The following is a 24,266-nucleotide window of genomic DNA, read 5'->3' as shown; positions in this document are numbered from 1 at the left end:
GCAATCTATATTTCTATTTTATATTTGTGTGTGGGTAAATATAAATAGAGCACCCCCACCAGTGTATTGTATCACATGCTCATCAGCTAGCTATGATCTATCACCAACCAAGTAAGGAAAATATCACCTTATTTGTTCTTCCACGGCAAAGAAATCTTGGTTAGGGACTTTATTAGAATTCAAACCAAACTGTAATTTGCCTTGAGGATGAAATAGATGAGTGTAATTAATGCTTTAACCAAACCTAGCAAATACAAATATGATGAATGATTTCTTATAAAAATGACAAACTAGTGTTTAAAAAAAAAAACAGATCTGCCACAGCCAGGTTTGCTCAGTGGTTAGAGTGTCAGCCCACAGACTGAAGGCTTAGGTTTGATTCTGGTCAAGGGCACATACCTGGGTTGTAGGCTTGACTCCCCGCCCCGGTCAGGGCCCAGTGGGAGGCAACCAATGGATGTGTCTCTCTGTCTCTCCCCCTCCATTCCACTCTCTCTAAAAATCAATAGAAAAAGTATCCTTAGGTGACGATTAACAACAATAAAAAAACAGGTCTTATATTCCTCTTGGTGGACTTTAGTCAACTGATAAAAATATTAAAAATATATAGAGAAAGTCACTACGCTTAATTTTTCTCATCCTTTTGATTACTGATGAACTAGATTACAATAAATGAGTTGTTATGCCTGACACTTTGTACTTTAGTCTGGAAATATTGGCATTGAAAACCAAAGGTCAAATTGCCATTTGATATTCTTAGATCTTCCTAGAAATATGTTCTTTAAATAATAAGCTTGCATTTCGAATACACCTTTATGTGGGATCATTGTTCAAATTGTTTGATTATATATGTATTTTAGGCACAATTAGGAAACTTCTCATCTAGGCATCAGAATTGGCATTTGATGTGGTTTCCTCCCCAGAGAGCTGTTCTTTTGGTATGAATGCCATATCCAAGCAGAACTCATGGTGCGCTCTGGCTCTTCTAAATAGACATGAAAACTAGGGAGTCCGTGCTATTGTGAGCTGGGGGTAACATTTGATGTTGACAGGCCATGTAAATAGTAGGTTGTAGACTCCATTTTATTTAACTATTTTTCTGGCTTTGCACATTTTTCTTTCAGCTGTTTTTTTCATCTTCCTGTTTGCTTCCTTTTGTCTCCTTTCATTTCTATCTATCAATGAGTTTCTTCCTTGGTGTAGTATGGGTTTCCCTCACCCATTTTGTTTCTGACCCTCACTCTGGCCAGTCACTGCTGGCTGGAACTGTTCCTTTAAGAAGGGCAAAGGCAGTGTGTAAGAATGGCAGTCGCACCTTTCACAAGTTGTGTGGGCAAAACTAATACAATAAGAAAATACTGTCACCTGACTACATCTTCATTCTGGCTTCTCTACAGAATATTTTTTTCTTAAAATATGTTAATGTCATATTTAACATATGCTTCTAACACAAAATATATAAAAAAAATACAATATGAACTAATTCCTTCCCGTCCAACTTCTGTAAAGCATACTTTTTTATATCACACTAGAGGCCTGGTGCACGAAATTTGTGAACTTGGGGGGGGGGGGTAATCCCTCAGCCAGCCAGCACCCTCTCCAATCTGGGACCCCTTGGGGGATGTCCAACTGCCCCCACAGGGATCAGGCCTAAATCGGCAGTCAGACATCCCTCTCACAATCCAGGACTACTGGCTCCCAACCACTCGCCTGCCTGATTGCCCCTAACCCCTTCTGCCTGCCAGCCTGATCACCCCCTAACCACTCCCCTGCCAGCCTGATCGATACTTAACTGCTCCCCTGCTGGCCCGATCGCCCACAACTGCCCTCCCCTGCCAGCCCAGTCACCCCAGCTATCCTCCCCTGCAGGCTTGGTCCCCCCCCCCCCAACTGCCCTCCCCTGCCAGCCATCTTGTGGCTGTGGGCGCCGCCATCTTTGAGGGCAGGGCAGTCAATTAGCATATTCCCTCCTTATTGGCTGTGGGTGCTGCCATCTTTGCGATGGTGTGAGGGTCAATTGGCATATTCCCTCTTTATTAGATAGGATGATCTCACTCATTTGTGGAATATAATGAACAACATAAACTGTTGGACAAAAATAGAACCAGAGACACAGAAGCATCGAACAGACTGTACAACCTATGAGAGAAGATGGGGAGTGAAGGAGTAAGAAAGAGACCAAAGGACTTGTATGCATGCATATAAGCGAAACCAATGGACACAGACACTAGGGGGATGAGGGCTTGTGCTTGGTGGAGGGGTGGCGGGTGGGGGAGGGGAGGAGACTCAAGTAATACTTTAAACAATAAAAAAAAAGAGGACCACCACCAAGATGGCGGCATAGGTAAACACTGGAGACTGCTGCCTCAAACAACCACTTCAAAAATACAACTAAAAGACGGAACGGACATCACCCAGAACCACAGGAAGGCTGGCTGAGGAGAGACTCTTCAACTAGAAGGAAAGACAACAGCATTCTGAGGCTCAGAGGAGGCGCAGTGTGGAAAATTTAAAGGTACGGAGGTGCACGCGCAAAGCGGGCTGGTGGCTGAGGGCGCGGTTGTCATTTTCAATCAGGAGGGAGTCTCAGACTCTGAGCTCCAGATCCGGGCGAGTCTCTAGGGACGCAGACTCAAACGGGAGAAGCAGGACTGTCTGGCTACGGTCCCTCCGAGGTTTGCAGCGGTTGCTGGGACAGAGAGGCAGAGCCCCTGGGGACGGACTGAGAGCAGCCATAACTGCTCCCTCTGCCCGCCCTGTTGATCCCGCCCCGCCCAAGCCCTGTGCAGAGCCATTTGCCGGATCACCTCAGGCAAAGGCTAGATTAGCACCTCCCCAGAGGACAGAAGTTTTCCCACAGCTGATTCCCACAGCCAGTCGGCCTGGTGGTCAAATCCCTCTAGTATTAACTACAACAATCAAGGCTTAACTAGAACAAGACTGCGCATAAAGACCACTAGGGGGTGCACCAAGAAAGCATAAAAAATGCGGAGACAAAAAAACATGACAGAAATGGAGGATATAGAGCTAAAAAAACGCAATTTTGAGGGCTTGCAATAAACTTGAGGAGAGCCTCACGAAAACTGATGAGACCCTCGATGCTATGATAAAGAAACTAGAAATTAAGCATACACGGACTGAAATAAAGAATATTATACCCAATAGCAGACCAGAGGAGCACAAGAATCAAGCCAAAGATTTGAAATGCGAAGAAGCAAAAAACACCCAACTGGAAAAGCAAAATGAAAAACGAATCCAAAAGTGTGAAGTTAGTGTAAGGAGCCTCTGGGACAGCTTCAAGCGCACTAATATCAGAATTATAGGAGTGCCAGAAGATGAGAGACAGCAAGATATTGAAAACCTATTTGAAGAAATAATGGCAGAAAACTTCCCCCACCTGGTGGAAGAAATGGACTTACAGGTCCAAGAAGCGCAGAGAACCCCAAACAAAAGGAATCCAAAGAGTACCACACCAAGACACATCATAATTAAAATGCCAAGAGCAAAAGACAAAGAGAGAATCTTAAAAGCAGCAAGAGAAAGAGACTCAATTACCTACAAGGGAATACCCATACGACTGTCAGCTGATTTCTCAACATAAACTTTGCAGGCCAGAAGGGAATGGCAAGAAATATTCAAAGTGATGAATACCAAGAACCTACAACCAAGATTACTTTATCCAGAAAAGCTATCATTCAGAATTGAAGGTCAGATAAAGAGCTTCACAGATAAGGAAAAGCTAAAGGAGTTCATCACCACTAAACCAGTATTATACGAAATGCTGAAAGGTATCCTTTAAGAAGAGGAAGAAGAAGAAAAAGGTAAAGATACAAATTGTGAACAACAAACATGCATCTATCAACAAGTGAATCTAAGAATCAAGTGAATAAATAATCTGATGTGCAGAATGAACTGGTGATTATAATGAATCAGGGACATAGAAAGGGAATGGACTGACTATTCTTGGGGGGTCAAGGGGAATGGGTGATGCGGGAAGAGACTGGACAAAAATCGTGTACCTATGGATGAGGACAGTGGGTGGGGAGTGAGGGCGGAGGGTGGGGCGGGAACTGGAAGGAGGGGAGTTATGGGGGGCGGGGGGAGAGGAACAAATGTAATCTGAACAATAAAGATTTAATAAAAAAAAATAGTAAAGAGTTAGGTAAGTTCAAAATGAGCACATTGTAAAATATTACCACACCCAACATTTTTTTGAGAAAACATCAAAGAAAAATTTCAGTTTCAAAGAAAATCATACCTCATCTATCTCAGGTACACAGTAGTATGGTTATAAGTCAATCCTATCTGCCCACAGCCCTGGGATGTGGACTTTTTTGTTAAAACTCAGCACTTTAGCCCTGGCCAGTGTGCTCAGTGGTTAGAGCACCAAAGGGTTACAGGTTCGATCCCAGTCAAGGGCATGTACCTGGGTTGCGAGTTCCCTCCCTGCCCCCCGTTGGGGCATGTGCAGGGGGCAACCAGTCAGTGTCTCTCTTCTCCCCCACCTCCCACTCTCTCTGCAAAGCAATGGAAAAATTATTCTCAGGTGAGGAATAGAAAAGGAACACAAAAACAAAAAAAAAAACTTAGCACTTTAAGAAAAGGTTATTTGAATTATGACTAAACAAAAAATTTAAATTCTAAATGAGACCAGCATTCCTAAGAGCCCGAATTTCAGGCAGTAGGCTAAGGATGGCTCAGCAATCCCAACCACCGTGCACTTCAGTCATCACTGCAGAACCAGGAAGGATGCACGAAACATGTTGTAGAGAATTTAGCTTTTGTACCCAAATTCTGTTTCACAGATTCTCCCTCAGCCATCTGTCCTTAGATTTTAGTGTTTCTTTGCCATGTTTCTGTGTTTGCTCCTACGTCACCAACTGAAAGTTAGTACCTGGCTCACACCTCAGTTCTCCTTTCCCATCCTTTGATTTTAGGTTGGCATTTCCTGCCTTGGAGTCATCCAACCTGAAGGCAGATTGCACCAGCACCATCCTCAAAATAGACATGCCTGTAGAATACCTTAGTCTAGTATTTGCCAGTGATGTTTGTATCAGAAAAAGCTAAGAAAATAAGGAGCAGAAAGAGCCTCAAGTTGTATTCCATGTATGAATGTGAAAATTCTGAAATCAGCAGAAGGGATGTGCATCTAAAATGCTGGTGACATAAGCAGTTATATATGAGCATGACACCCCTTAAGAAGCATCTGTTAATCATATCGCTTAGCAACTACTAAGTGCTATTTTTCGTCTTTTACATTTATTTTACAATAGAGGCCCGGTGCACAACATTCGTGCACTAGGGGAGGAGGGATGGGGGGGGCGAGTGGCAAGTGGGCCAAAGCCAGCAGGCGGACATCCCCTGAGGGTTCCTATAGCACTGCTGCAGAGGCGGGAGAGGCTTCTGCCACCACCTCTGCGCTCGCCAGCTGTGAGCCTGGCTTCTGACTGAGTGGCACTCCCCCTGTGGGAGCACACTGACCACCAGGGGGGCAGGCGCTCAACACAGGAGCTGCCCCCTGGTGGTCAGTGAGCATCATAGTGACTGGTCATTTCACTGTTCAGTCCATTTGCATGTTAGCCTTTTATTGTATAGGATGACACATTGTTATTTTACTGAGTTTTAAAACTAGTTAGTTCTATTTAGGAAATCAGTCTGGAAGGGGAGGGGTTAAATGACAGTTAATGCCTTATTCCAAAACATTGGGGATCAGGTACCTGTTGAGCATCTTCATGTAGAACAGCTAGTTTTAAAAAAACGGTTTATGGTCATTAAATAGGAAATGCTTCCATCTCCAAATCCACTTCTCACCACCACACTGTTACCATCCTGACCCAAGCCTCCATCATCTATTCCCTGGGTTTCTGTAATTAGCTCCCTGTTTCCTTCACTCTTGTAGTCTGTGCTTAACACTGAAGGAAGCATATTTCTGTTAAAAATGGAAGTCAGTGAATGCCACTCCTGTGTTTAGAACACTGCATGCAATAGCTCTCCTTTTACTCAGAGAGAAGCCAAACTTCATTCATTGGTCTACAAGACCCTTCTTTTCCTAAATCTCTGGGATATCTGTAATAATAAAAGCATAATATGCTAATTAGACCAGGCAGCCGGACGACCACACTATGACACCCACTAGCCCCAGGCCAGCCAAGGCAGGTGTGATGCAATTGGTCGGGGGCCTGGCCATCGCCCCATTATTGCCTTTCAGAGGGAGGCCCAGGCCACCAGCTGGCAGGGTGATAGATCAATCAGAGGGCTCCATGATCACCCAAAGAGGGAGGCCCAGGCCACTGACTGGTGGGCTGCAGCAGGTGGGCGGGGCCTCCCTCTGTGGGGGCAATCCATCACGGGGCTCCTGGACTGTGAGAGGGCACAGGCTGGGCTGAGAGACCCCCCCCCCCTCCAGTGCACGAATTTCATGCACCGGGCCTCTAGTCGATTATAATATGAAATCAAAGTATATATTTTTTATTAGTTGGATTCTTTTGAGTAATGTTGCATATTTTCTACCTTAGTTTTAAAACATGTATTTTATGTTCTTAAGGAAAAAAGGATCATTAAGTTGCATATGATTGTTTTGTTTTGTTTTTAATTTTCAGACAGGAAGGGAGAGGGGGGGAGAGAGAGAGAGAGAAACATCAATGAGAGAGAATCATTGACTGGCTGCCTCCTGCACACTCCAAGGCTGCAACTAGGCATGTGCCCTGCCCGGGAATTGAACTGTGACCCACTAGTTCATACGTCAACGCTCAACCACTGAGCCACACTGGCCAGGCTGCATATGATTTTTTAATTTCTAATTCTTTAATAAATGGCCCTCACTGGACAAACTGACACCCCTATTTTTAAGAGGATATATTTCTTCATCTCTAAAATGCAGATAATACCTACCAATAACACCTGGTCACCTCAGAGCAGTCCTTCTCTTAGATTTCTCCTATTAGCTCATTAATGCCTCTATATCTTCATTACTTAGTGTTCCCTAGCTCCTCTCATTAGGTCTAAATGTATCTTTCTTTGAAACCCTCTACTGTTTCTTTTCTGCCCACTATACCTTCACATATGTACAGGAACTTTTATCCACTCAAATATGCTGTGACATGATCAGTAAAGTTGTCTAAGGATAGATTGTTAAATGATTTATTTGTGGATTTGCAAGAAAATTTCAAATAAAAATTCGTCCTGAAAAGATCATCAAAAGAGGCAAAGTAAATGATGTATTTGTTAATGAAGAGCCTACTTGGAGTGGGGTGTGATGGGAGGATTGTTATGTGATTAATCTAAATTTTTCTGATGGAACCTAAAAGTTCAAGACACATAAATCTGCTTTTCTCACATATAATGGCTTATATGTCAGTTTTCCTTAATATCTTTTTTACATATTTGTATATTACCCAACTGATATTTTTATTGATGTTTACATATATATATCGATATATATATAGCATGCTTCCCAATGTATATTATATTGTATGTGATATATATATATATATATATATATATATATATATATATATAGATATAGATATATATAGATATATATATATGTATGATGTTGGAGTCATTGCTTTGTTTTTATATAAAAGTAACATATACCACAGAGCTATTTGCTTATTTCTGTGAAGCCCTTTCCTTTTCAGGTAACTTATGCTATCATTTCAACTTAACTTATGCTATGTCTTTGCTTCTCCAAAATTTTAATTCACAGAAATTCAGATATGTATTGGTATCATTGATGTTTGCCAACAACCCATTACAAGTTCAATTTGAATTATCTATGTGTAAAAACGTTGGCTAAGGTGAGCTCAGAATGTTAGAATTACTTGGAAAACTTTGTGACTTTTTTCACTTTTTAAAATTCATAGTCATTCATTTTGATTTATTTTTCATTTTGCTCTAATAATTCACAAAAAGTGGATAGATCAGCTAGGCAGACTTGCAGGATCCTGGGTGCTGTGATTGGTTGGCATTTCATATGGGATTTAATTACAAGATGACCTGAAATTCAGAAATGTAATCTGTAAGACACTCAGAGAAAAACAATTTTTTAAGCACACTCTTGTCAGTGTCGTATGATGGCCATTCTGCAACTGTAATTTGTCAAAAGATGTAAGCTATATTCAATAATGATGACAGCAGGAATTTGAGACTTGATGTGCATTTCTTTTTGTCACAGGAAAGTCAGCCTTTTGAAAAGGGATAGAAATTCACCTTTCTCCAGAATGATATTTCCCTTCATTTGAAGCTGTCTCTTAATTCCAGTATTTCACAGTGTTTGATAAACTGGCCAAATAAAAAAATATGTATATTTGGTGGGGGAAGTGGTGAAACTTTACTAATTTCAACTGGCATTGCATTCTGCTGATAAGAATGGGAGTTTGCACCATTCTGAGGAGATTACATGAAGTAGAATTGGAAAGCAAATTGTATTTACAAAAGATAGGATGATGTTCCTAATAGGTGTTCAGAATAGACCATTCACTCTCATATTCTGCTGAGCTTTACTAGAAATAACTTCATTTCAAAAAAGGACAAATCTGATTGAAGGTAAAAGCATTCCCTCTCCACAGATACTCATCCAAAGGGTTTTCATTAAATTGTCCTGATGGGCACACAGCTGTAGTTTATGCTGTATCTGTATAGACTGGTAATGTGAAAAATAAAAAGCTAAATACTACACTTGATTGCTTCATGCTGCAACCATTTAGATTACCATATTTTTATCTACAATTTTAGAAGAGATGTTGCAATATGATGATCTGACAATAACTGTCAAAGTCATAATACTAGAATCTATTTCCATCTTGTTGTCAAGGTCAAGTTACTGAAATTCACAGTTAGTAGGTCAGAAAGATCACTTACTATCTCTTGTTGTCTGTGGTTTAATGCTGACCTAAACAGTACTGTGTAATGTCAATGTTATCACAGTGTCTAGGCTGCAGAAATACAACATGTTGCATGATTTAATGTGTTTCCTGTCTGGAATGAAGATGGCCAACAGCCATGAACTACAGTGATTCAGAAGAAACTGAATTTCTAATTCTTTTCTCTCTCCTTTCCATTCATTTCAGATTTTGGAGTTAGTAAAAGGGACACATTACCAGGTAGCCTGTCAGAAGTACTTTGAGATAACACATAATGTAAGTATATTTTTAAACTTTATAGCCTAATTCTTTGTCTTTTGTTACTCTTTGCTTCATTCAGGGGTTTTAGTTGCAGCAATAGAAACCACTCCAGCCATTTTTAGCAGAAAGGAATTTATCACACAGTACTGGGTGGCGGCTTGTGAAATTTATAGAAGGGCCAGAGAATTAAGCTTAGATGCTCCAGAACCAAGAATGTTGTTACTAGGAGGAACTACATCATGAGAAAACCTTACTGTACTACAGCTGTCACCCACCACTCCAAATCCAGAGATGAGACCAAGAGTTGGGAAACTTTTGTAAAGTGCCAGATCGTAAGAATTTTAGGCTTTACAGTCCATATGGTCTCTGCCCCAGCTCTGCTGTGTAGTACAGCCATAGACAGTATGTAAATGAACAGGCATGACTGTGTTCCAGTAGAACTTTCTTTACAAAAACAGCTGGCAAGATTTGACACACAGGCCTCAGCCAACCTCTGGAGTAGATCTAGAACTTTTGGCCACAGCTGCCCAGAGGAACCTAAGTCTTTGACCGTCTTCCCTGCAGCAAATGTGATCCTTTTACTTGCTGCTACCTCATGTTTAAGCTACTACCCAAGTCTTGTATTTATCTGCATGAAGAGCCTAGGTTACATGGTGGACCCATAACTTCAAGGAGTCAGGGAAATGTGTTTGGTTTCTCTTAATGCCAGCCTCTTTTGTACAAGAAAGGCCTGCTATAGTACATTCAGAAAGGTGTAAAACAAAGGTTGCAAACTCAGAGGTATTAAAAAAAAAAAGTGAAGCTTCCTGAGATTAATACCAGAGAGGAACTGTGTTATACTAAAGAATTCATACCCTTAGAGGCATTCACATTGACAGGTTTTAAGACCCTATGTAGGTCAACTGCACATCTGAGGTCACATTCAGCCCACTGATACTCCATTTGCAAATACTGATCTTGGCCGTGGCCTCCTAACCTAGCACAGACATCCAAGAATGGACTTGGAGATCAATGCACCTATAGAAACATTGCTTCTGTGAGTACATCGAGCATTTTTGGGAGTCGGTGATGTTCAGGATACAAAGGGATCCATAACCCTTTCCAAAAGGTGTGTTTATTGAATTCATCATTAGCTACTATGCTATGCTAGATTTTACAGTATTTTTTTAAATTTAGTTTTCATGAAATTTTTTCATTGTGGTTATATAACTGCAGAATTTTTGATAAAATATTTTATAGGAAAATATATTCTATAATATTACTAATGATGATGAAAATAACAATAATAATGACATCAGCCAACATCTATAAAACTCATGCATGCCAGGCATAGCCCAGAGTACTTTGGACACATTAGCTATTTTGATCCACATTTAAGTACTATTTTATCCCCTTTTATGAATAGAGCTTAGAAAAGCTGAACAACCTGTATACAATTATAGTGCTTATCGGGGAAGGAACTTGGATTTGAAATAGGCTATTGAGTAACTCATCTAGAGCTTATGAGCCTAACCAGGACGGTGCTATTCTACAGTATCTGGTAGAACATATCAACATTCACATCAGAGGTGTACCAGAAAAAAATAGAACAAGAAATTGAAACTCTGTTTGAAGAAATAATGAGCAGAAACTTCCTTAATCTGGTAAAGGAAATAAACATACAAGTTCACAAAACACAGAGTCCCAAACAAGACAAAACCAAAGAGGCCCACACCAAGACTCAGCATAATTAAAATGCCAAAGGTTAAAGACAGAACCATAAAATAGCAACACAAAAGCATTTAGCTATGTACAAGGGTGCTTCCCATAATACTGTCAGCTGATTTCTCAGCAAAAACTTTGCAGGCTAGAGGAAATGGCATGAAATATTCAAAGTGATGAAAGTTAGAACTGTCACCAACAATGTACTACCCAGCAAGGCTATCATTTCTAATTGAAGGAGAGATAGAGTTTTGCAGATAAGAAAAAGGTAAAGGATTGCATCAGTACTAAGCCATTGTTATAAATACTAATATTAAAAGGACTTCTTTAAGAAAAAAAGATAAAAATATAAAAAGAAAAAATCCTCACTGAAAAGGCAAACAAGTTAATAAAGGGCAAAGCAGTGTATAACTAACTCTAAAAGCTAATACAAAGGTTAAAAGGCAAAAGTAGGAAGACCATGTGTAATTACAACAATAAATTAAGGGATACACATAGACACATACATAAAGATGGAGGGGCTGAATAAAAATTGTGATTTTTAGAATGTGTTCATACTTACGCGACCATCTACTTAAAATAGATTGCTATAAACATAGTTTGATGTATGGTAACCACAAACCAAAAATCTATAAGAGATATACAAGAAATAAAGAGAAAGGAATTCAAATATAACACTATAGAAAGTCATTGACCTACAAGAGAGTAACAGAATTAGAAATGAATTGAGAACTACAAAATAATGAGAAAGCAATTAAAAAATTGGCAATAACTACATATCTGTCAATAATTACTTTAAATGTAAATGGACTAAATGCTCCAATCAAAAGACATAGTGGATAAAAAAAAACAAAACAAGAGCTAAACATATGCTACTTACCGTAGACCCACTTCAAATCAAAAGACACATACAGACTGAAAGTAAAGGGATGGAAAAAGATATTTCATGCAAATGGAAATGAGAAAAAATCTGAGGTAGCTATACTTATATCAGACAAAATAGACTTTAAAACAAAGGCTGTAACAAGAGATTAAGAAGGACATTTCATAATGATAAAGATCAATCCAACAACAGGACATAACCCTTGTAAACGTTTTAGCTCCCAAGGTAGGAGCCCTAATATATAAAGCAAATATTGACGGACATAAACTGAGAGAATGGCAGTAATACAGTCAGGGTAGGGGAATTTAACACCCCATTGGCATCAATGGATAGATCATCCAGACAGAAAATCAACAAGGGACCAGTGGCCTTAAGTAACACATTAGAGCAGATGGACTTAATTGATATTCCTACAACATTTCACCCAAAAGGCAGCAGTATATACATTTTTTTTTTCAAGTGCAAGGGGAACATTTTTCAGGATAGACCACATGTTAAGTCATAAGCAATTCTCAATAAATTTAAGAAGATTGAAACCATATCAAGCAGCTGCTCAATCACAATGGTTTGAAACTAGAAATCAATATCAAGAAAACTGAAAAACACAAACACTTGGAGGCTAAATAGCATGGCAGCAAACAATATACTGGCTAATGAGATTAAGGAAGAAATCAAAAGTTACCTTGAGATGAATGAAAGTGAAGACATACTGACAGCCAAAGCAGTTCTCAGACGGAAATTTATAGCACTACAGGCTTGCCATCATGTAACAAGAACAATCTCAATCTAACCTTACACCTAAATGAACTAGAACAAGAACATAGCCCAAAGTGAGTAGAAGGAAGAAAATAATAAACATCAGAATAAAATAGAGTCTTAAAAAATAATAGGAAAGATCAATGAAACCAAGAGCTGGTTCTATGCAAAGATAAGACTGATAAATCTCTAGCAATATTTGTCAAATAAAAAAGAGACTGCACAAATAATAAAATCGGACATGAAACAAATGACAACCAATACCAAAAAAATTATAAGAAAATACCATGAAATATATGCCACCAAATTGGACAATCTGGAAGAAATGGATAAATTCCTAGAAACATATCTTCCAAGATTGAATCTGGAAGAAATAGAAAAATCTGAAAAGACTGATAACAAGTAAGGAAATTTATCAGTAAATAACAATAACAACAAAAACTCCCAACAAACCAAAGTCCTGGACCTGATGGCTTCAGAGGTGAACTGACCAAACATTCAAATTATAATTAATACTTATCCTTCTCAAAGTATTCAAAAAAATTAAATAGGAAGGACGGCTCCCAAACTGATTTTATGAGTTCAGCAGTACCGTGATAACAAAACTAGAGAAAGACACTACCAAAAAAGTAAGTTATAGATCAATATCACTGATGAACATAGAAGCAAAAATTCTCAATAAAATATTAGCAAACCAAATTCAGCAATACATTAAAAAGACCATATACCATGATCAAGTGAGATTTATTCCTGGGATGGAAGGTTGGTTCAATATTCGCAAATCAATTAATGTGGCATAACACATAAACAAAATAAAGGATAAAAATCAAATATCAATAGATGCAGAAAAGGCATTTGACAAAATCCTCCACCTATTTGTGATAAAAACTCTCAACAAAGTATGTGTAGAAGGAACATATCTTAACATAATAAAGGCCATATATGACAAACCCACAGCTAACATCATACCAGGGAAAAGCTGAACATCTTTTCTTTAAGATCAGCAATAAGATGAGGATGTCCACTTTCATCACTTTTATTTCAGCATAGTATTGGAAATCCTGACCACAGCAATCAGATAAGAAGAAGAAATAAAAGGCATCCAAATTGGAAAGAAAGTAGTTATTATTTGCAGATGACATACTATACATAGAGAAGCCTAAAGATTCCACAAATAAAACTATTAGAACTAATAAATGAACCCAGTAAAGTAGCAGAATATAAAATTAATATTCAGATATCGGTTACATTTTAATATACCAATAATGAACTATCAGACATTAATAAAATTCCATTTACAGTTGCATCAAAAAGAATAAAATACCTAGGAATAAATTTAACCAAGGAGATGAAAGCCCTGTACTCAGAAAACTCTAAGACATTTAAGGAAGAAATTGAATAAGATGCAAATAAATGGAAGAATCTATTGTATTAATGAATATGAAGAATTAATGTTATTGAAATGTCTATACTATGGAAAGCAACCTATATATTCAATGCAATTTCTATCAAAATACCAATGGCATTTTCATAAAACTAGAACAAATAACCCTAAAATTTATGTAGAACCATAAAAGACCCCAAATAGCCACAACAATCTTGAGAAAGAACAACAAAGTTGAAGGTATCATGATACCTGATATCAAACTATAGTACAAAGCGATAGTAATCAAAATGGCATGGTACTGGCATAAAAACAGACACATAGATCAGTGGAACAGAATAGAGAGCCCAGAAATAAATCCACACATATATGGTCAATTAATCTGTGACAACAAGAATATACAATAGGGTAAAGACAGTCTCTTCAATAAATGGTGTTAGGAATATATACAAGAATAAATTCAAAATGGAATAAAGACTTAAATGTAAGACCTGAAGCCATAAAATTCCTAGAAGAAAACATGGGCAGTAAACATTTTAACATGTTTTTAGCGATTTTTTTATATGTCTCCTTGGGCAAGAGAAACAAAAGAAAAAATAAACAAATGAGAAAGAATTTTACACAGCAAAGGAAACTACCAACAAAACAAAAAGACATCCTACTGAATGTGAGGAGATATTCGCCAATGATACATGTGGTAAAGGATTAATATACAAAAATATATAAGGAACTCATTCAACTAAGCACAAACAAACAAACTAAAACTCACAAAACAATGGACAGAGGACCTGAGTAGACACTTCTCCAAAGAGGACATACAGATGGCCAATAGACATATGAAAAGATGCTCAATATCACTAATCATCAAAAAAATGCAAGTTAAAACCACAATTAAATATCACCTTACACATGCCAAAATGACTTTCAGTAAATCTACAAAGTGTTGGCCAGGATGTGAAGAAAAGAGAACCCTTATGCACTGTTGGTGGGATTGTAAATTGGAAATCAATATGGAAGATCTTAAAAAATTAAAAATAGAACTACCATGTGAGTCAACAATTCCACTTCAGAATATCTGAAAAAAAAAACCACCAGTTTGAAAAGATATCAGCATCTATATATATAAAAGCCTAAGCGACCATTATGACCGAACAACCAGGACAGGTCAACCAGTCGCTATGACGTGCACTGACCACCAGGGGAAGATGCTCAATGCAGGAGCTTCCCCCTGGTGGTCAGTGCACTCCCACAGCCAACCTCCCGAAGTCCCTCTCCCCTCCTGGATGCCCCCCGCCCCCCTCCCGCCCATGGCCCCGATCACCGGCCAGGCTGAGGGACCCCCCACCTGTGCACAAATTTGTGCACTGGGCCTCTAGTTATTTATAATATATGGAAGCAATCTGTGTTCATTGGTAGATGAATGGATAAAGAAGAGGTGATATATATCTACCATGGAATATTACTCAGCCCAACAAAGAATATTGCCCTTCGCAACAACATGGATGGACTGAGCAAGTATTATGCTAAGTGAAATAGGTCAGTGAAAGACAAATACCATATTATTTCATTTATATGTGGAATCTAAAAGACAAATTAACAAACAAAATAGGAACAAACTTGGATACAGAGAACAAATTTATGGTTACCAGATGGGAGGGGAGTTGAGAAGGTGAGCGAAAAAAGTGAAGGGATTAGGAAGTATAAATTGGGAGTTACAAAATAGCCACAGAATTTAAAATACAATGTAGGGAATACAATAATATTGTAATAACTATGTATGTACCGGGATTACTTCATAAGTTAGTAATATTGAATATCAACTGTAATTGAAAATTATTAAAATTAAAAAATTTTTACAAAATTTAAAGGACTGAATATCAAGAAAATGTAAACAACAGGATCTCATTGGTTTTATCAGAATAGGAATTTCACCAGACAAGCCACATATATATGTTTGATATTTTCAGCACCAGTGTTACATGACTCTTCCCTAGAAGACTGGATTCCTGAATTTGCTTGCTCAGATTGAGAATTTTAATATTGTGTATGTTTTTCATTATTTGTTGACCCTTTTAATTAAGAGGCCTCGGAACCTTCACAAATTAAGTTCTATTATTCAACCTCTTTCCTTTTTAATAAGATGAAAGTTAAATTTAAACATTTGTGACATTCACTAAAATTTTTTTTTAGTTCTCAATTGCTTTTGTATCTCCTATTGATTATTCCTACAAGAATATTATTATTATTATTTTTTTAAATATATTTTATTGATTTTTTACAGAGAGGAAGGGAGAGAGATAGATAGTTAGAAACATCGATGGAGGAGAAACATCGACCAGCTGCCTCCTGCACATTTCCCAGGGGGGATGTGCCCGCAACCCAGGTACATGCCCTTGACCGGAATCGAACCTGGGACCTTTCAGTCCGCAGGCTGACGCTCTATCCACTGAGCCAAACCGGTTTTGGCGTCCTACAAGAATATTATTGCTATTGTCAATTTTTAAAACCTGCCTTAGATTAATAAAGACATTGAAAAGACGTGTCTAAATCCTCCCACATATAGAAATAGTGTAACTTAAACCACATATGAATCAATGAAATAAAAAGGCTATTTGTGTTCACTGGATGTCTCAGTATAGATTTCTAGTTGTGAATATCTTCACTTACTGTTTTTTCTAATTTAATTTAAAAACAGAATTTTTATTGGTAGGTTTCTTCCATTCTGCCTGCCCTTCCCCATCCTCCAAAAAAACACCCTCTGTTTATTTTCCTGAGGCTTCTATAATCAAACTCACTTTAATAAAAGTTCTGAAAATAAACCAGTTAATTGATACCATTTACAGCAGCACTGTGATCGTTCCATATGGCTTTTTTGGTAATACCAGCTGCCTCATTATAAGCTGTCATTGCAGAGCCTCTTGATTAAAACCCAAACATCCCATAGGTAAAACAATATTGCTTCCATGCCTTCAAAATGTACATTTTCTGTGGCAGAAATACAAGACTATGTTTGTGTGAAGGTCACTGTGTGCAAAACGTGTTGATTCCAAGCAAATGTTTGAGGGAAATTCACTTAGTAGATGTCAGTAGCTGGCCTGTTTCAGAAGTGTTTTCCTCAGTGTTTTTAGGGAGCAGTATTTTATGCTGTAGTATTTTATCCTTTCAGAATACTCCATGCATAAATGACAACATTAATCCTTGTGTAGATTAATCTGACTTTTAATAGGAAACAATGTCTTTAGAAATAGACCTCTTTAGGCGCTGGAGTCTTTTTGGGTACTTATTTTCCAAACAGCTAAGTATAATGTTTTCCCAACCATATAAATCTCTACAGATATCTTGTTAAAATCTATCACATATTTTCCTACAATTTTAAACAAGATATACCAAATACAATTAAGCTTTTTAATAATAACGCAGGGTCATTGTTATGAATATCAATTAGAATCCTGGGCTAGAAGCCACCATCATCTCTCACTTGGACCACTGCAGTAGCTTCCTAACTCATTTCCCAGCATCTAGCACACATGCATCATTCCAGTTCCTTCTCTTCCACACAGCTGCTAGAGTGATCTATAAATAGAGGAATCTGATCATCTCTGTAACCTGCTTTTTAAAAATCTTAAGAGGCTTCCTGATGTCCTTTAAGATGAAATCCAAACTTTATAATGTAGCCTATAGAGTCCTCCACCTCACCCCCTTCTAGTCTTCAATTATACTGCTCTTGTTTCAGATCTTTTATAATTATTTGGGAATTCCAAGCTAATATGGCAGAATGAAAATGCATTATAGAATTTCCTCTCCCAATACTTAAAAAATGCATAAAACATAATAAAAAAAAGTATAAGCCACAAAGAAAAACATCACAGATAGCAACCAAACAAGAAAAAAGGCAAGGAAAGACACACTAGGTTCACACCAGGCAAACTTGTGAAAACTCTATTTCCAAATCCAGAATGAAGCAGAGTATTTTTGTTTTGTTTTCAATGAGGAGTAAAGGAAACATCTATTGACTCATAAGCAGAAATAAGTGAAATTGGGGTAACTTCCTTTATTATTTTTCTAATGTGATTTAGATTAAAATCTGTTTTCATTCTGTTTGGTTTATGCTCCTCACCTTCCATCCCAAAAACTCCGTTTATTTTCCTGAGCAAGATGAAAGGAAATTGAATGTCAACCATACATAATAGGTCCTCATGTAATGTTGTCAGTACGTTCTGTGACTTTAAGCAAAACATCCTATGAATTTAAGTGCAACCAACTTTACCACAGTCTACTTATAAACAAGAGTTAGGTTCCTATGCATCTCATCAATGTTATAATGAAATGACTTGAGGACTGCTATATACTTCAGCCAAAAATAAAAATGAAACACTCAAAAGACAAAAAACCCATCCTAGACGAAAATACAATGCAGTAAACAGAAGGAAACGCTTCATAATTTCATTATGCTATCAAGCAACTTCAGTAAAATGAACTTATTAACAAAATGAGTTAAGAAAGGGCAATTGTAGACCTAAGAGAGAAAATTGAAAAACTAATATTACACAGAAACATGGTACAGGTCCTCATTTCAAGACCCTTGGCACTGTTTTAATTGGTTAATAAGGATATTAATGAAAATTGAGATTCAGAAAAAATAAGTACATTTCTTAAACATCATATATTAAAGTATTAAAATGTCATTTACTTCCTAATCTTTTGATGTAAGGGAAGGCTTTTGTTGAGTATAGTTTTGGGATTAGAATTCAATTTCTTTTTTTTTTCTTTTTTTTCATAAATGATGCTCAAAATACATCTTCGCCAAGTTTTAGTTTGGGTTTCTTTAAAGCGGAAAATGAAATTAAAGATACATGCAAAGCAACATAATGTTTTTCCCTAGCTTTTGAGAATTCAACTTTTTTTTAAGTGTCTTGCCTTTCTGGAGTCTTTGTAAACATTTAAATTAGAATTCATAGAACAAACAACTCTTTATCTTTACATTCATTTTTCTTGGGTTCTCCGCATAGCAATTCTATGACATAGCCATTGTTATTATCTCCATTTCATTGATAAGGAAACTGAGGCTTATAAAGATTACCTTTATTCTTTTTGCCCACACTGAAGTCTAATAATTCAGTTTAATCCAGAGAGTCATCTTCTCTGGACAGGTATTGAAAATTTTAACAACTGAAGCAAAGTGTACTAAATCCCCAATATCTAATTATAGTACATGGTGCTAGATTCCTTTTGCATGAAATAACACCATGTTTTTATAATCTTTATAGCCAAGTTTAGAAGTCATATTTATGATAAGGTTGTACATTTATTTGACCTTGCATAAAACCTCTTAAAACAAATTGTAGAGCCACTAAGTGATATAGTGAAAAAACCTGAATTCTAGCTCAGCCGGTGTGGTTCAGTGGTTGAGCATTGACCTATGAACCAGGAGGTCACAGTTTGATTCCTGGTCAGAGCATACCAGGTTGCAGGCTCAATACCCATTAAGGGGCATGCCAGAGGCAGCCGATCAATGATTCTCTCTCATCATTGATGTTTCTCTCTCTCTCCCTCTCCCTTCCTCTCTGAAATCAATTATATATATATATTTTAAAGGCCTGAATTCTAATTCAGACAAAACCAATTACTAGTTCTGTGGTTTTGCACAAACTATGTAATCACTTTAGGCCTCAGATCCTAGTTTGTACATGGAAGAAGTTCAACTTAAAGGAACCCCAGGTCTTTCCAGCCTAATCTTATATATTAAAAGGCTAAAACTAGTATGCAAATCGACCGAATGGCAGAACAACCGGTCACTATGATGGGCACTGACCACCGAGGGCAGACGCTCAATGCAGGAACTGCCCCATGGTGGTCAGTGTGCTCCCACAGGGGGAGCGCCACTCAGCCAGAAGCTGGGCTCATGGCTGGCGAGCTCAGCCACAGTGGCGGGAGCCTCTCCCACCTCCGTGGCAGAACTAAGGATGTCCAACTGCGAGAGGGCACAGGCCAGGCTGAGGGACCCCCCCGAGTGCATGAATCTCATGCACCGGGCCTCTAGTGTAATCTATATAAAACATAAAACTTTCTAATTGAAATGTGCTAGGCAATACACTTACAAAATGAAATACTTTGTAAAATTCAAACTTTTTATTCATAAATTACTTCATTGTTAATAAAAAACCATAGATGTATCTAAAACAATCAGGAAATATTTTGAAATTAAGCAGCAAAGTAGCAGATAAAAATGTGTTCTTAGTGATCTGGGCAATAACTCTTAAGTTAGTCTGTATCAATCTGTTATACACCAACATTATAATAAAATTATTGGACCAACATGTATAACAATTGACTAAAGAGAATCAGAGAATCCTGGGTTACTGAAGTATTACCAGAAAAGACCTTGTTTCTATTTATTGGCTCACCTGGTAAGAGGGTTCATTTTGGATCCTGACAGCAAGTCCTTTAACCCCCTGCTAATCCATTTTAACCTACTGTAAGATACCACATAGCTTTAATCACATCATGTCCCTTCTTAAGGATTCTAAATGACTCCCTGTTGCCTACAGAATTGGGTCTGGACTACTTAGCCTGGTTTTCAAGGCTCTCCAAGGTCTGGCCCCAGCCTCTCTTTCCAGCCTCATTTGCCATTACTCCCTTTTATATGCCTTTCACACCAGGCCACCTGAACTACTTCCTTTCCTGGGATGTCGCCTCTTTACCTTGCTCATGTGGTCCTGCTGCTTGTATTGCCCTTGACTTCATTTTCAGCTTTTTACTTTCTCCATCTTTCCAGACTCAACTCATACACCACTTCCTTCACAAAGTCTTCCTTGATCTCCCCAGCCAGAATTTCTCTCTCATGTGGAGTATAATAGGCCTTCATCTGTGACCCCTAACACTTCATTCTTGGTAGAGGTTTTTAAGTATATGACTTACTAGGCTGAAAATTTCTTTAGAGTTAGTCTTAGTCAAATACATTTCTTTTTTTTTTTTCTGAGATACATTCTTATATGCCGAAAACTACTACTAGGTCATAACATGCTCTTATACATATTAAGTCTTCAATCAATATGTCAAATGCATGACTGGCATACACTGGTTAGTTCTGGGCCCAACTTACTAAATATTTATTAGACATCTACTGTATACAAATCACTTCAGTATGAAGAGTGAGACATAAAAAGGTTGATAAATATAAGATCAATGACCAAAAGAAGTATAATAATTTCTCAGTTTATAAAAATATGAAATGAAAATACCCCTTAACCAAGAAAAATCAGCAAAATAACTTGAGTAAAATGGTGTTCTTTTTGTTGTCAATTCCAACTGCAGAGGCAGGAAGGGCAGGGATTTGAATGAGGCTGTGTTACAAGTGATCAGCTCAGTCTGATCCACTGGTTAAACGTGAAGAAAGTAAATCATGCAGGAGGTTCACACTCAGGAGAAATTTCATTGTAAGTGTTATCCTGCTCTTAGGGCACCCCCAATATCAAGCACTAAGAGTTAGTAAGCGTTTATAAGTTTTAGAATGAATACAACATAAAAATACTGACCTCGGCACAAGAACAAGGCAGCTGCGCACACTGGTTATGAGCATGGACTCTGCTGATTGATATCCCATCTCCCGTCCTGTCAGTGTCTGTTGTTGGGCAAGTTCCTTCATCTCTCCCTTTCACAGATGCCTCGTCTGAAAAACTGGGAAAATATTGATAACCTACCTTCAGAGGGCTCCAGCGCACAAATGAGTGTGTGTTTATGCCACTTAGAACAATGTCTGGCATAATAGTCATTAAATAATTATTAGCTACTATTAAGGAATATATTTTGTTCACCATTAGTAAATTTTGGAATCAAAATTTAGGGAAAGTAGTGTTTACTGAATCTTCAAATAAACAAAGTATTGATACCCTCTCAAAGGCTCACTGAGTAGGTCTTTAGTAGACACAGAGTAATGGATAATTTGAAATATTACAATTTAATCTCAAGTTGAACAATAGTAATTGAGAAAAGAAATAGCATAAAACAATGAACCTGGTCATGTTTGCATTAATCCACAATGATATTATAAAAAGATTTTCTATACAAAGAAAGAGCAGAGAAAGGCCAAGATTGGAATGAAGAAGATAACATTAAATTAGGTTGCTTTTTCAGAGTTTGTATTATACTAAATGGGATAACCTATGCCAGACTTATAAATAAGATCTAAAATATGAGTGGTATCAGGGACCAGTGTCTGTTTGTACTCATTCCCTCTGATTCTGGGATGTTTAAAGACCATTCTTCCTTTTTTAACAACAAATATCTATTTACCGACAGTGTGCCAGGCATTTTGCTTGGAACTGCCTTTCAGCCACCCAAGATGTTGAGTAGGAGTTGGATACAGGACTGATGGATAGGGAGCTGGAGCCAAGTTGGCTCTAAGTGTAAATGCAGGAGTCATTTGTGTTGAGGTAGTGGTTGAAGCTGCCCCTGAATGAAATGTAAGTAGCAGATTGAATGTTATGAATGAGAACTGCTAGGATCCATGTTTCAGGTATTAAATAGATTTTGAATGAGATCTGGGACAGTGTGTGAAGCCCTTTTATTTATACTTTAGCTATGTATTAATGTGATATACATTCACTTCCCTGTACAGGTGGATGATTGTGGCTTTTCATTGAATCATCCTAATCAATTCTTTATCGAGAGCCAAAAGATTCTAAATGGTGGAAAAGACATGAAGAAGGAAGCCATCCAACCAGAGACTCCTCAGCCCAAACCAAGTGTCCAGAAAACCAAGGATGCTTCTTCTGCTCTGGCCTCTCTCAATTCCTCTCAGGAAATGGATATGGAGGGACTGGAAGATTACTTCAGTGATTGATTCTTAGGCAGTCCGTGACACTTTTTCCTCACTAGCTTTCATATCCTACGTGTTTTTTTTAACCTTTTGTTTAACTTTTCCCTCCACCCACCCTACTCCAATCCATCTATGTCTCAAGCAGGTTTGCAGGTAAAAATAAAGACCTCCACCATATTTTGCTTTAACAACAGGGAAGAGAAAGAATTCTTCTTGAAATCTAATACTTTACTGGGGTGATATAAGTCCTGTTTTAGGAGATAAAACATCTTTCTAGACTGGTTACAATCCCTTAGAAACAATACAACTAAAAACAACTTTTAATTTAACCCTTATTGTAGTTTTGATCTAACCCTTTTTTGGATTTTTTGTTAATAAATATCAAAGTGTACATGAGCGTGTCTGTGTGTAATTGCAAGAGTCATATTATGTCATAACAGATTAGCCTTCATTCTTAAAGTGGTATTTTGGGATATCCAACACGATCAATAACCAATGAAGATTTTAAACTGTTTTTCTTGAATTGGCCATTTGTGGTAATTCTACACCAGCCTGGAGAACTTTTGTCCCTGTGAGTGCAGCAAACTCTACTGAAATGAATTGTGTTTCAGGAATTAAGAGAACCAAAGTTTGTAGTCAGCTATATAATTACCAAGTAGAAGTGTTTTGTTATGTAAAATGATGGTAACTCCTCATCCTCCATCATTTCCCATTCATTCTGGGGCTGGGTTCAGGAAGAATAGACAATTACTAAAACAAGAAGTTGTAAGGAAAGTCCAAAGTGTTTCTTCATCACACCCTCCAACTTCCACACCTTATTGCTTCTGTGGATGCTATGAGTTGCCAAATAGGTTTAGTAATTTATTAAGCTCAGTAATGACTATTCTGCCAGAACTGGAGTTTAGATCAAAGACATACTAGAGCAGCGGTTCTCAACCTGTGGGTCGCGACCCCTTTGGGGGTTGAACGACCCTTTCACAGGGGTCGCCTAAGACCATCGGAAAACACATATATAATTACATATTGTTTTTGTGATTAGTCACTATGCTTTAATTATGTTCAACTTGTAACAATGAAAATACATCCTGCATATCAGATATTTACATTATGATTTATAACAGTAGCAAAATTACAGTTATGAAGTAGCAACGAAAATAATTTTATGGTTGGGGGGGTCACCACAACATGAAGAACTGTGTTGAAGGGTCGTGGCATTAGGAAGGTTGAGAACCACTGTACTAGAGTCATGATCTGCCCTCTGCCCGCCTGTGGGAAGCAGGCCCTGCACTTTATGCAGAGCAGTGCCCTGTGGGAGGCCCTTAACTAATGCATTTCCTCCCTGTGGTCTCTGCTCACCCAGAGGATGTGGCTCTAAGAAGGGAGACCCAGGTTGAAATGTACTCTTTCGTCACCTCTTGCCTTGGATTATGTAAAAATATGTCTATTTCAGTCCTTTTTTCCTGGTGAAGAGGGGTACTTTCCTTTTATCTTCTTGAATCAGATACTAACTACATGGAAAAGAGAACACTACTCAAAAAAACTAGACTGTGAGAAGCACATTTTAAATCCCGTGGAAAATGGCAGCAATATGAAAAGGAT

The 24,266-nt window shown here is 37.9% G+C and overlaps 1 protein-coding gene across 2 annotated transcripts in view; it reads left to right on the top strand.

The window, feature by feature from the left end:
* The window catches only part of PRIM2 (DNA primase subunit 2), a 282,668-nt gene extending 259,625 nt beyond the window's left edge, over positions 1-23,043 (top strand). For both annotated transcript variants that reach the window (XM_070419340.1, XM_070419339.1), the window contains exons 13-14: positions 9,072-9,140; positions 22,467-23,043. In XM_070419340.1, coding sequence (XP_070275441.1) covers positions 9,072-9,140; positions 22,467-22,691 — 294 coding nt within the window. In that variant the 3' untranslated portion in view covers positions 22,692-23,043. The remainder of the gene's footprint in view (positions 1-9,071; positions 9,141-22,466) is intronic.
* The last annotated feature ends 1,223 nt before the right edge of the window (positions 23,044-24,266 follow it).

Source organism: Myotis yumanensis, unplaced genomic scaffold, assembly GCF_028538775.1.
Source record: "Myotis yumanensis isolate MYYU_CA2020_CCGP unplaced genomic scaffold, mMyoYum1.0.hap1 SCAF_6, whole genome shotgun sequence".
Classification (NCBI taxonomy): Eukaryota; Metazoa; Chordata; class Mammalia; order Chiroptera; family Vespertilionidae; genus Myotis; species Myotis yumanensis.
Note: the sequence above shows the minus strand (reverse complement) of the source record. Positions and strands in the feature narration are given on the sequence as shown.